General features: G+C 37.0%; 2 protein-coding genes across 2 annotated transcripts in view; one reads left to right on the plus strand and one right to left on the minus strand.

Moving 5' to 3' along the window:
- Nucleotides 1–12,290, plus strand: part of TMEM135 (transmembrane protein 135) — a 236,489-nt gene that overhangs the window by 25,104 nt on the left and 199,095 nt on the right. The window contains exon 3 of the mRNA XM_055320494.1: nt 1,106–1,198. Coding sequence (XP_055176469.1) covers nt 1,106–1,198 — 93 coding nt within the window. The remainder of the gene's footprint in view (nt 1–1,105; nt 1,199–12,290) is intronic.
- Nucleotides 4,840–6,276, minus strand: LOC129506659 (elongation factor 1-alpha 1-like). Its single transcript, XM_055320493.1, is given in 3 exon segments — nt 4,840–5,398; nt 5,401–5,724; nt 5,727–6,276. Coding segments are annotated over 3 exon segments (1,380 nt in total). The 3' UTR covers nt 4,840–4,892.

The raw sequence follows: 12,290 nt of genomic DNA on the forward strand, positions 1-12,290 counted from the left end.
GCAGGCGCCAAACCACTGCGCCACCCAGGGATCCCCTTTTTAAAATATTTTATTTATTTATTCATGAGAGATACAGAGAGAGAGGCAGAGACAGAGGCAGAGAGAGAAGCAGACTCCATGCAAGGAGCCCGATGTGGGACTGAATCGTGGGACCTCAGGATCATGCCCTGAGCCAAAGGCAGACGCTCAACCACTGAGCCACCCAGGTGTCCCTCATATTGTCTTTGAAAGAAAGAAAATCTTGCTAACATTTCCAAATATCTTTTTTTTTGGTCTCTTTAAAAACCCAAGCAGCTGATGGCCATTTCTAGTGAGTGAGACACTATGTAGATTCTTACTTTAAAGGGACATATTCTAGTAAGTGGAAAATGATTTTATACCCAAAATTAAAAAATATAAAATACTTTAGTAACTACTATAAGGAAAAGTTATCAAGGATTGTAGAAGCAAAGAAGGGGAGACAGTTGTTGAATATTTTTCATGTGTTAAGACATAATAGTAGTCATAACAACAGTTAACATTTTTCTTGCACTTTCTATGTGCCATGTATGGTGCTGCATGAGATCGGTAATAATAGTGTTCCCATTTGATAGATAAGGCAACAGAGAACAAAGAAGTTTTGCATAGTGAGTAATATTGGATTCAGGGAATGTCTGAATGAATATGATTGACTAAACTATTGGAAGGAGAGATACCTGTTAGCTTGCTGTTGTAACAACCAGAATAAGAAATGGTGAGGGACTTAACTGAGCAAGGGGTAGGGGTAGCAGGTTGGAGAGGAATTTGAGAGATAAATTGTGTATGGAAAAATTCAAGAGGATGATTTAACATGTAGAGAAAAGGAAAAGGAGAAGCTATGGATGTCTCAAAGCATCACCCCTGAGTGGGTAGGTAGTTTTGATCCCATTCACTTAGGAAAATAGAAGAGTGAGAGTAAGTTCATGGGGATAGGAAAGTGCACTAATGAGTTTGGTTATGAACATGTTGAATTTGAGGTGCTGTGGGACATTAGGTAGAGGGTGGACATAGAAGGGGAACTTCTATTCATAATAATTGAATTAACACAGTAGAAATTTCATGCAAACATTCCAAATTTGAATTTCAGGAGGATACTTGGAAAATTCTACTCTTGGAGTCCTGGCTTTGGTGCCGCTTTGCCAGCATCTTATGTGGCCATTCTAATTGAAAGAAAAAGCAGGTAAAATTTTATATATCTATATATTTAAGAGAACTGATTTGCTGTCCTCCACTCCAACTAAAATTTTTTTAAACAACTATTTATTGTAGTCTGGGGATGAGAAGTATTTTCACATATGTTTTTAGTCTTACAAATATTTGATGGAAAATTTAATTTTATATTAATATTAGTATTCATGTTTATTAAGCCTGTAAAAATATAAAGACTTGCTTTATAGAACAACAGTACCCTTTGGTCTTTGTTTACTAAAAAATTAGAGAGTTCTCGAATGTGCCTAAGACATGGCATACACAAATCTAAAGATCTTTTTCAGAACTACAATATCATTATCACACCTAGGAAAATTAACAGTAGGTGTCTTTTCTCATCTACATCTGTAATTTGCTTCAAGCTCATTGAGTGACCTCTGTTAAATTAATTATTATTTTTAAGGTGTCTTCTCATTTAAAAAATATTTTCGTTTACATAATGCTGAAAATGTTTCATGTAACAATAAGATTTCTATAAAATGCTACAAACTGTTATGTAAATTATTCAGTCACATAAATAGCTGAAGGTAAAACTTTTTCATAAAAGAATTTTTGCTGGGATGCCTGGGTGGCTCAGTGGTTGAACATTTGCCTTCAGCTCAAGGTGTGATCTCAGAGTCTGGGATCGAGTCCTGCATCAGGCTCCTTGCGGGGAGCCTGCTTCTCCTTCTGCTTATGTTTCTGCCTTTCTCTGTGTCTCTCAAGAATAAATAAAGTTTTTTTAAAAAAAATAATTTTTGCCATTTCGTAAATAATAATTTTCATTGCTGGGACCTGCTTTGATTCCATCTCTATCCCAGAGAGTCAAGACGGGGTCATGTTTTTTTTTTTTTTTTTTAAATTTTATTTATTTATCCATGAGACACACACACACACACACACACACACACACACACACACACACACAGGCAGACACACAGGCAGAGGGAGAAGCAGGCTCCATGCAGGGACTCGATGTGGGACTGGATCCCCAGTCTCCAGGATCACAACCCAGCCGAAGGCAGCGCTAAACTGCTAAGCCACCGGGGCTGCCTGGGGTCATATTTTAATCAAAGGGTAACATTTTAATCAAGATTGAGTCATCATCCTATGAAGAAATTCATTATAATCACTTATCCCATAGTAGGAGTATAGATAGATCTTATCAGGTAACCAAATATTTACTTAAACCACCTGAAGCCACTTTTAATGCCTACTTATTTATGTATTGTAATAGCGCCTAAGTTTTTGTTGTCTGGACTTTTGGTTCTTTGCTTGTATCTTAATACAGTTGGATTATTAATATTACTAAAATCACAGGACTGGTGGATATTATTACCCCAGCATCATCAAGTCAATATTGCTAGAAACATAGGATATCTCACCTGAGAGTACATACAGTACAGAATAGTACTGTGTATTAAGAGTGTAGATTCTGGAGCTGTACTTTCTGACTGGGGTAACTGGCTCTGGTACTTATTGTGTTACGACTTATTCTTTACCTGAAAAATGGAGAGAGTGATAATCTAGTCACATGGTTGTTCTGAGAATTAAAGGAATTAATATACATAAAATGCTTAGAACCGTGCCTGACACATAGTAAATGTTGTGTTAACTGTTATTAATTTTTGCCCATAAACAATGAGAGAGTTATTCTGTTAATTGTTAACCTCCCAATTCTTTTAAAAATGTGAACATTTGTTTTAGAAATATGATTTCAAAATATGTAACCCATACATGAAACTTTAAGGGTACTTTAAACCAAGTTTGCTCTGATTTATTTATTTTTGGCACTTGAGCAATAAGAGCATTTTGAAATTATTTACCTACCCTTCAACAGAAAATGTTGAAATTGAACACTTGTGTAACCACCTAGAGTCAACAGTTGTTAAGATTTTGCTATTTTTACTTACTTGTAACTGCTTATATGTATGTGTGGTTGTGTGTGTGTATGAGAACCATTGTAAACATCTTGACACTTCTAAATACTTCATGCATATTTTAAAATAAGGATATTTTTCTGTGTAATTACACTATTCTCACATGTAAGAAAATTAACTATCATTTTCTAATACCATCTAGTCCATAGTGCCTTAAAAATGCTTTTATCACATTTTTTGAACCACACTCTAATAAAAATTATGTATGGTATTATGTTTCCTTATTTTCTTTTAATCTAGCTTTATCTCCCCACTTTCCCCACATAGCATTGATTTATTGATGTGACCAGGCCAGTTATCTTGCATGTAAAACTTTTCTGGTTTTGTCTGAATTTTTTCCTCATGGAATTGTTTAATTGGTTCACTTGTATTACTGTAAACTGAAGTTCGGTCTGAAAACTTGATCATATTAAGATTGAACACTTGGTAAGCATATACTTCATAGATGATGCTGAGGCCATCAGGAGACCCATAGTTCCAAGTAATAGCAACTTTGTATATGTGTTTAGAGTGGTAATCACTAGATCAAATAGGTTCAGTAAACCTATTATTTTGAGAGAATTAGCTGAGTGGATTTTTTGACATTCCACAGTCCTCGCTTTGCTAGAGTGAACCTGAGTTGATCATGGTATCATTTTTTGTGAATTGGCTAGTTGTTATATGTTTGTGTGTGTGTCTGTATGTATTCTTTATCAGGTTTGAGTGTCATTTACTTTATAAAGTAGTTCAGAACTTTTCCTTCTTTTTTTTCTTGCTCTGGATTAGTTTAAGTAGCAATGAGTTTTCAGACCTTTGAGTATTTGGCCCATTTGTAAAATCTGGGCATGGTGACTCTTCTGGGGGTGGTAGTTCTTAGAAAGTTATCAGTTTCCTCTATGGAATTGATCTATTTAAACTTTGAGCTCACTCAATAGAGAGGTTCAGTAACTTTCTCTAACAGCTAGAAAGTTCTGTCTGTTTCCCAAAAAGTATCTATTTTATAAGGATTCTTATATTAACATGGAGTTGTACAGAGTAGTCTTACAATTTGATTGAATTTTGTTTTCAGTGATGACTTTTCAACTTATTTATTTTGTGTGATTGTGCCATTTCCCTTTTTTAATTAAGTTAGGTAGTAATTGGGGATCCCTGGGTGGCGCAGCGGTTTGGCGCCTGCCTTTGGCCCAGGGCACGATCCTGGAGACCCGGGATCGAATCCCACGTCGGGCTTCCTGCATGGAGCCTGCTTCTCCCTCTGCCTGTGTCTCTGCCTCTCTCTCTCTCTGTGACTATCATAAATAAATTAAAAAAAAAATTAAAAAAGTTAGGTAGTAATTTTGTTGATTATTTTTTTCTTTTTTCCAACAAGTCATCATATTTATTAGTTCTGTTTTTTGGTTTCCTAATTCTTGTTTTTATTGTTTTTTTCCCCCTTCCTTCTACTTTCTTTTTTTTTTTTCTCATTAAACTTTTGTTTTAATGGGTCTCAAAATTCTGTGACAGATTTTTGGTCAAGTTGTTTCCATTAAAAAGTACTGATTTTAAAAACTAATAACTTAAAACTGCCACACACGCACATACACACACAAAAAAAAAACAAAACAAATGGTCCACAAAACATTCTCCTTTCCTTCTGAAGGTTTTACGATGCATTGTTATCATTAACCAGTCTTTTACTATTAAACTTAAATGGCCAGTTGACACAAACAGTTCTGAGACCGTTCTTCCACCGATTAAGACTGGGGTGGCAGGTATTGGGGATAATATTCATTTAGCCTTCTGAGCTTTCTGGGCAGACTTGGTGACTTTGCCAGCTCCAGCTGCCTTCTTGTCCACTGCTTTGATGACACCCACAGCAACCGTCTGTCTCGAGTCACGAACAGCAAAATGGCCCAGAGGAGGATAGTCAGAGAAGCTCTCAACACACATAGGTTTGCCAGGAACCATATCAACAATGGCAGCATCCCCAGATTTCAAGAACTTGGGACCATCTTCCAGCTTCTTTCCAGAACGACGATCTATCTTTTCCTTCAGCTCAGCAAACTTGCAAGCAATGTGAGCTGTGTGACAATCCAGCACAGGTGCATATCCAGCACTGATTTGGCCTGGATGGTTCATGATAATCACCTGAGCTGTGAAGCCAGCTGCTTCCATTTGTGGGTCATTTTTGCTGTCACCAGCCACATTGCCACGACGAACATCTTTGACAGATACGTTCTTGACATTGAAGCCCACATTGTCCCCAGGAAGAGCCTCACTCAAAGCTTCATGTGCATTTCAACAGACTTTACTTCAGTTGTAACATTGACTGGAGCAAAGGTGACCACCATACCAGGCTTAAGAACACCAGTCTCCACTCGACCCACTGGGACAGTACCAATACCACCAATTTTGTAGACGTCTTGGAGAGGCAGACGCAAGGGCTTATCAGTTGGACGAGTTGGTGGCAGAATGCAATCCAGGGCTTCAAGCAGTGTGGTTCCGCTGGCATTCCCATCTTTACGGGTGACTTTCCATCCCTTGAACCAAGGCATGTTAGCACTTGGCTCCAGCATGTTGTCACCATTCCAACCAGAAATTGGCACAAATGCTACTGTGTCGGGTTGTAGCCAATTTTCTTAATGTAGGTGCTGACTTCCTTAACGATTTCCTCGTATCTCTTCTGGCTGTAGGGTGGTTCAGTGGAATCCATTTTGTTAACACCAACAATTAGTTGTTTTACACCCAGTGTGTAAGCCAGAAGGGCATGCTCACGGGTCTGCCCATTCTTGGAGATACCTGCTTCAAATTCACCAACACCAGCAGCAACAATCAGGACAGCACAGTCAGCCTGAGATGTGCCTGTAATCATGTTTTTGATAAAGTCTCTGTGTCCTGGGGCATCGATGATGGTCACATAATACTTGCTGGTCTCGAATTTCCACAGGGAGATATCAATGGTGATACCATGTTCACGTTCAGCTTTCAGTTTATCCAAGACCCAGGCATACTTGAAGGAGCCTTTTCCCATCTCAGCAGCCTCCTTCCCAAATTTTTCGATAGTTCTTTTGTCGATCCCACCACATTTGTAGATCAGATGGCCAGTAGCTGTAGACTTGCCCGAATCTACATGTCCAATGACAACAATGTTGATGTGAGTCTTCTTTCCCATTTTGGTTTAGGTTTAGCGGTGGTTTTCACGACACCTGTGTTCTGGCGGCAAACCCATTGCGAAAAAGCTCCTTCGACTTTCTTTTGATTAATTTGCTTTTCTTTTAGAAGCCTTTTAATTTGTTACTTATTTCTTTTCATTCTTTAAGTTTTATTTTATTTATTTTATTTATTTTATTTTTTTTAGATTTTATTTATTTATTCATGAGAGACAGAGAGAGAGAGAGAGAGAGAGAGAGGCAGAGACACAGGCAGAGGGAGAAGCAGACTCTATGCCGGGAGCCTGACGTGGGACTGGATCCCGGGACTCCAGGATCACATCCTGGACTGAAGGCGCTGAAGGCGGCGCTAAACCGCTGAGCCACCCGGGCTGCCCTATTTTTTTAAAGATTTTATTTATTTATTCATGAGAGAGGCAGAGACACATAGGCAGAGAGAGAAGGCAGAGAGAGAAGCAGGTTCCACTTAGGGAGCCTGATGTGGGACTCGATCCTGGGACTCCAGGCCCACGTCCTGGGCCAAAGGCAGGCACTAAACCGCTGAGCCATCCAGGGATCCCAAGTTTTATTGATATAAGTATTTGAGGCAGAATTTTCTTTTGGTAAGTGCTTTATTTATATCCCATATGTTCTGATATGTAGTACTTTCATTATCATCATTTTTGAGAAATTCTGCAATTTTAGTTTCTATTTCTCTTTTAATATAAGAATTATTTAGTAGAGATAAATGGAATGGCCCCTTTGTTATTAATTTCCAGTTTTATTGCATTCTTATCTGAGAATGTTATTCATTGTTTTTTCTCTGTATGAAACTTAGTTTTCCTTGTGGCTGAATTTATGCTAGATTTTTGTGACATTTATGAACATTTGAAAAAAGTACATTGACTTTTATTGGCAGTTCAAAGTTGGGCAAATAGCCATAAGATCTATGCTATTGAATATGGTTTTAGGTTGTATCTTTAATTTGAGGTACAGTTTCTAGCATTAAAATGTAGGTCTTTATTTCATTTAATGTATTTTGGCTTGAGTTCCAAATTTTTAGTTATCTTTCTTTATTTTTGCTTGCATTTGCCTAGTATGTCTTCATCTTCCTGAAATAGTTGATATATCTTCCCCACATGCCACATAAACTTTGGTTATACTTGGAGAGCCAATCTGAAAAAAAAATCATTTTATTTTAATATGTAAGTTAATATGTAAGTTTATTTTAATATGTAAATTAAGTCCATATATTTATTTATACAACTGATATATTTGGTTTAGTTCTACCATATTATTTTGTGTTATGTTTGTCACTGTGTGGTCTGGTTTATTATTATTATTTTTTTTTACTTTTAACTTTGACATGATTATAGAAAATTGCACAAATAATACATAGAGTCACTTGGAACCATAACCTAGTTTCCCCCAATGATATCATTGCATCTTATGTAACTATAGTATAATATAAAACCAGGAAATTGACATTATTGTCAGCTAAACTAAAGCCCTTAATTATAGTCAACAGTTTTTACGTTGATATGTTTTAGCCATTACAGTATTATGCAGAAAATTTCACTGTCCTAAGAATCCTCTGTGCTTGGCTATTCATCCTCCCGCCCTTCCCAACCCTTGTAAACTTAACTTTTTTTACTGTCTTACGGTTTTACCTTTGTCAGATTGTCATATAGTTAAAATCATACAGTATGTAAGCTTTTCAGATTGGCTTCTTTTACTTAGTAATATGCCTTTAATAAGTTTTGTCTATGCCTTTACATGGCTTGATAGATTATTTCTTTTTAGTGCTGAATGATATATATTCCACTGTCTGGATGCACCACAGGCTGTCTTCTGCCCTACTGGAGGACATCTTGGTTATTTCCAAGTTTTGACAATTAGGAGTATCCATGCATGGGTTTTTGTGTAGCTATGTTTTCAGCCCCTTTGGGTAATTCCCAAGGGGTATGATTGCTGTATCATATGTTAAGAATATGTTTAATTTCATAAGAAAACATCAAACGGTTAACCTAAGTGGCTATACAAGTTTGCATACCCTCCAGCAATGAATGAGAATTCCTGGGGGTCCACATTGTTGCCAACATTTTATGTTGTCAGTGTTCTGCTTTCTGGCCATTCTAATAGGTGTGTGGTAAGATCTCATTATTTTAATTTACATTTTCTCGATGGTATATGTTGTAGGGCATTTCTTAACGTGCTTTTTTATTTTAATCTGCAGATGTCTTTATAATGATTTTTTATAGACAACATATATTTGGGTTGTGTTTTTTGATCAACTCTGACAGTCTCTGTGCATTAATTGGTATAGTTAGACTTTTGACATTCAAAGTGATTATTGAGGGCAGCCCCAGTGGTTTAGCAGTTTTAGCGCTGCCTTCAGCCCGGGGTGTGATCCTGGATTGAGTCCCACGTCGGGCTCCCTGCATGGAGCCTGCTTCTCCCTCTGTCTGTCTGTCTGTCTCTCTCTGTCTGTGTCTCCATGAATAAATAAATAAAAACTTTAAAAAAAATGATTATTGATATATTTGGAATAATGTCTACTACATTCATTACTGTTTTCTCTTTGTTCCCTTGTTCTTTGTTTTGATTTGCTACTACTCTTATTCTGCTTTTTGTGGTTTTAACTGAACATTTTAGGTGGTTCCATTTTTCTCTTCTTAGTATATCAGTTATACTTTTTTTTTTTAGCTTTTTTTTAGTGATTGCCCTAGTTTTGTAATATACATTTACAAGTAATCCTAGTTTACTTTCAGTTAATACTATACCCCTTCATAGGTAGTGAATATACCTTAGGATAAGAATGTCATCCTAATTCCTTCTTCCTGTCCCTTATATCATTGCTGTCATTCACTTACATATAAGTATGCATGACACGCCCCTATATATATATACAATAGCACATTCAATCAATTAGGTGGTTGCTTGTATTTTATCGTTACATTATTATTTTGCATGAACTGTTATCTGTTAGAACACTTAAGAATAAGAAAAACAAAAATTTTTATTTACCTTCATTTATTTTTACTTTAATGTTCTTTTCTTTATGTAGATGAGATTCTTTTTTTTTTATGATAGTCACAGAGAGAGAGAGAGAGAGAGAGAGAGAGAGAGAGAGAGAGAGAGGCAGAGACACAGGCAGAGGGAGAAGCAGGCTCCATGCAGGAAGCCCGACGTGGGTTTCGATCCCGGGTCTCCAGGATCGCGCCCTGGGTCAAAGGCAGGCGCCAAACCGCTGCGCCACCCAGGGATCCCTGTAGATGAGATTCTGATATGTATTATTTTCTTTCTCTTTAGAGAACATTTAACATTTCTTGCAGAGCAGGTCCACTGGCAACAAATATTCTCAGTTTTGGTTTGGTGAAGTCTTTATGTGTCCTTCACTTTTGAAGGATAATTTCTCAGGGTACAGAATTCTAATTTGGTGCGGGTTTTTTCCTCTCAACACTAAATATTTCGCTCCACTCCCTTGTTTGCATGGTTTCTCAGGAGAAGTTGGATACAATTATCTTTGTTCCTTTATAGGTAAGGTGTTCCTTAATAGGTAAGGTTCCTTTATTTTCCTCTGGCTTCTTTCTCAGTTTTTCTTTATGTTTGATTTTCTATAGGGTTAAAAAAAATTTTTTTTTACATTTGTTAAAAGATTTTATTTGTTTCAAAGAGAGAGAGAGAGAGCGCGAGCAAACACACACACAAGCAGGGGGAGGGGAAGAGGGACAAGGAGACCTCCAGCTGAGCAGGGAGCCAGAGCTGGATGCAGATGCAGTGCTTGATCCCAGGACCCTGAGATTATTACCTGAGCCAAAGGCAGATACTTAACTGACTGATTTTCTATAGTTTTAATAAAATATTCCTAGGTGTCACTTTTTGTTCTTGTTTTTGGCATTTATCCTGTTTGGTGTTTTCTGAGCTTTTCTGATTTGTGGTTCACTGTTTGACATTAATTTAGGAAAATTCTCAGTCATGATTGTTTTAAATATTTCTTCTGTTCATTTTTCTCTTTTAGCTGTTCCCATTATGTGTATGTTATACCTTTTGTAGTTACTGCACACAGGCCTTGAATATTCTATATTGTTTTTTCTTTCCAGTCTTTGTTCTTTTTGTTTACAGTTTTCAAGGATTCTAGAAATACATCCTCTCGCTCAGAGCTTCTTTCCTCAGCTGTGACCAGTTTACTAGTGATTACATCAAAGGCATTCTTCATTTCTGCTGTAGTTCCTTTTCTTTGTGGTTATTAGGATTTTCATCTCTGTTTATCTTGATCATCTGTTCCCATAGGCTATCAACTTTATCCAGTAGAGTCCTTAGCATATTAATCATTGCTTTAATTTTAAATTCCTGGTCTGATAATTCCAACACCTCTGCTGTCTCCTTATGATGCTTGCTCTGTCTCTTCAAATTGTGTTTTTTGCATTTTGATGTGCCTTGTAATTTTTTTTTAAGATTTTAATTTTTATTTATTCACAAGACACACACACACACACACACACACAGGCAGAGACACAGGCAGAGGGAGAAGCAGGCTCCATGCAGGGAGCCTGATGCGGGACTCGATCCAGGGAATCCAGCATCATGCCCTGGGCCGAAGGCAGGAGCTAAGCTGCAAGCTACCCAGGGATCCCCGGTTCATACTTTTTTAATAAAATCAGTAGTAGATTGGAAGATGCAGAATATGGAAGATGAGCAGTGTTTTATTTCTCCTTCTTCAAATTAGCAAGTAATGGTTGTTCTAATTAAATCTCTAAAACTTTATTTAATAGTGAAATCTTTACTCGGAGATTATATATTTCATACTCAATTGTGTAATCAGTTTTTCCAAAGCATTTAATGAGGTAAGAACATATAGTGTAGTTATACACATATACATGTATGTATAATGAACATATATAGATACAGAAGTATAAGTAGAGATCTAGCTATCTTCATAAGTATGTCTTCATCTACACTGGTTTAACTTTCCTTCCTTCCTGCTGCTTTTTTTCTCCAACTCTCTCTAACCCATCCAGCCATCCATCCTTCCAACCATCCGTCTTTCCCAGTCTCCCTTTGCTCCTTTTACAGAATTAGGCATGCTTTGCCAGCTCCTTCCTGACACTTTGTAAGAGGGTAATTTACTTAAATCTTAATCATATCACTGTGGGATTCTGAGAAAACTTTGAAGTTGTTTCCAGGGTTGCTTAAAAAATTTGTGCCACAAAGAACTGTGATCATAGTAACTCAGCAGGAAGCTTTGGTAACATCTACTTTATCCTTAGGTGGGCTGTTAAGAACTAGTCTTCTCTTTCTTTTTCTAGGAAGTATTTTGTTTGTGGTTCAGAAAGTTGTTCTGATGGATTTTGTTTTGTAGAATTGCTATGGAATTTGCTTTGATATTTAGTATTAGTTTAGATAAGTTAAAATTGTGGGTTGCTCAAACATGGGCATGGATTTAAATATCAAAAATTGCATATTCTAAGCATATTCATGGGTTGAATTGTTAAATTATACTGTTGTGTTAATGAAACTCCCAGGCAGATGTGACCAAAATGAGTGAACTCTGATATGTGAATAAAATACCATGAAATTTTTTTTTTAATTTTTATTTATTTATGATAGTCACAGAGAGAGAGAGGCAGAGACACAGGCAGAGGGAGAAGCAGGCTCCATGCACCGGAAGCCCGACCTGGGATTCGATCCCGGGTCTCCAGGATCGCGCCCTGGGCCAAAGGCAGGCGCCAAACCGCTGCGCCACCCAGGGATCCCATGAATTTGGTTTTATAAGTTCTTGACATCTTCATGTTTCAGTATCTTGTTCTCATCACAGGAAAAAATTTTAAATTACCTCATAGTTTTCTGAAAAGTTTACTCTGTATTATCTGCTGTATATAATAGTTTATGATAGTAAACTCTTGCTCTTACTTTATCTGTTCTTGAACTTTAAGGCAGTAGTTTTATAGCATTCTAAGACATTCTGGCAGATGAATATTTATTCCATTATGAAAGACTTTCTGAGATGATTAAATAGCATCTCTTGGTAAGCCAT

The sequence above is a fragment of the Nyctereutes procyonoides genome, unplaced genomic scaffold, assembly GCF_905146905.1.
Source record: "Nyctereutes procyonoides isolate TBG_1078 unplaced genomic scaffold, NYPRO_anot_genome, whole genome shotgun sequence".
Classification (NCBI taxonomy): domain Eukaryota; kingdom Metazoa; phylum Chordata; class Mammalia; order Carnivora; family Canidae; genus Nyctereutes; species Nyctereutes procyonoides.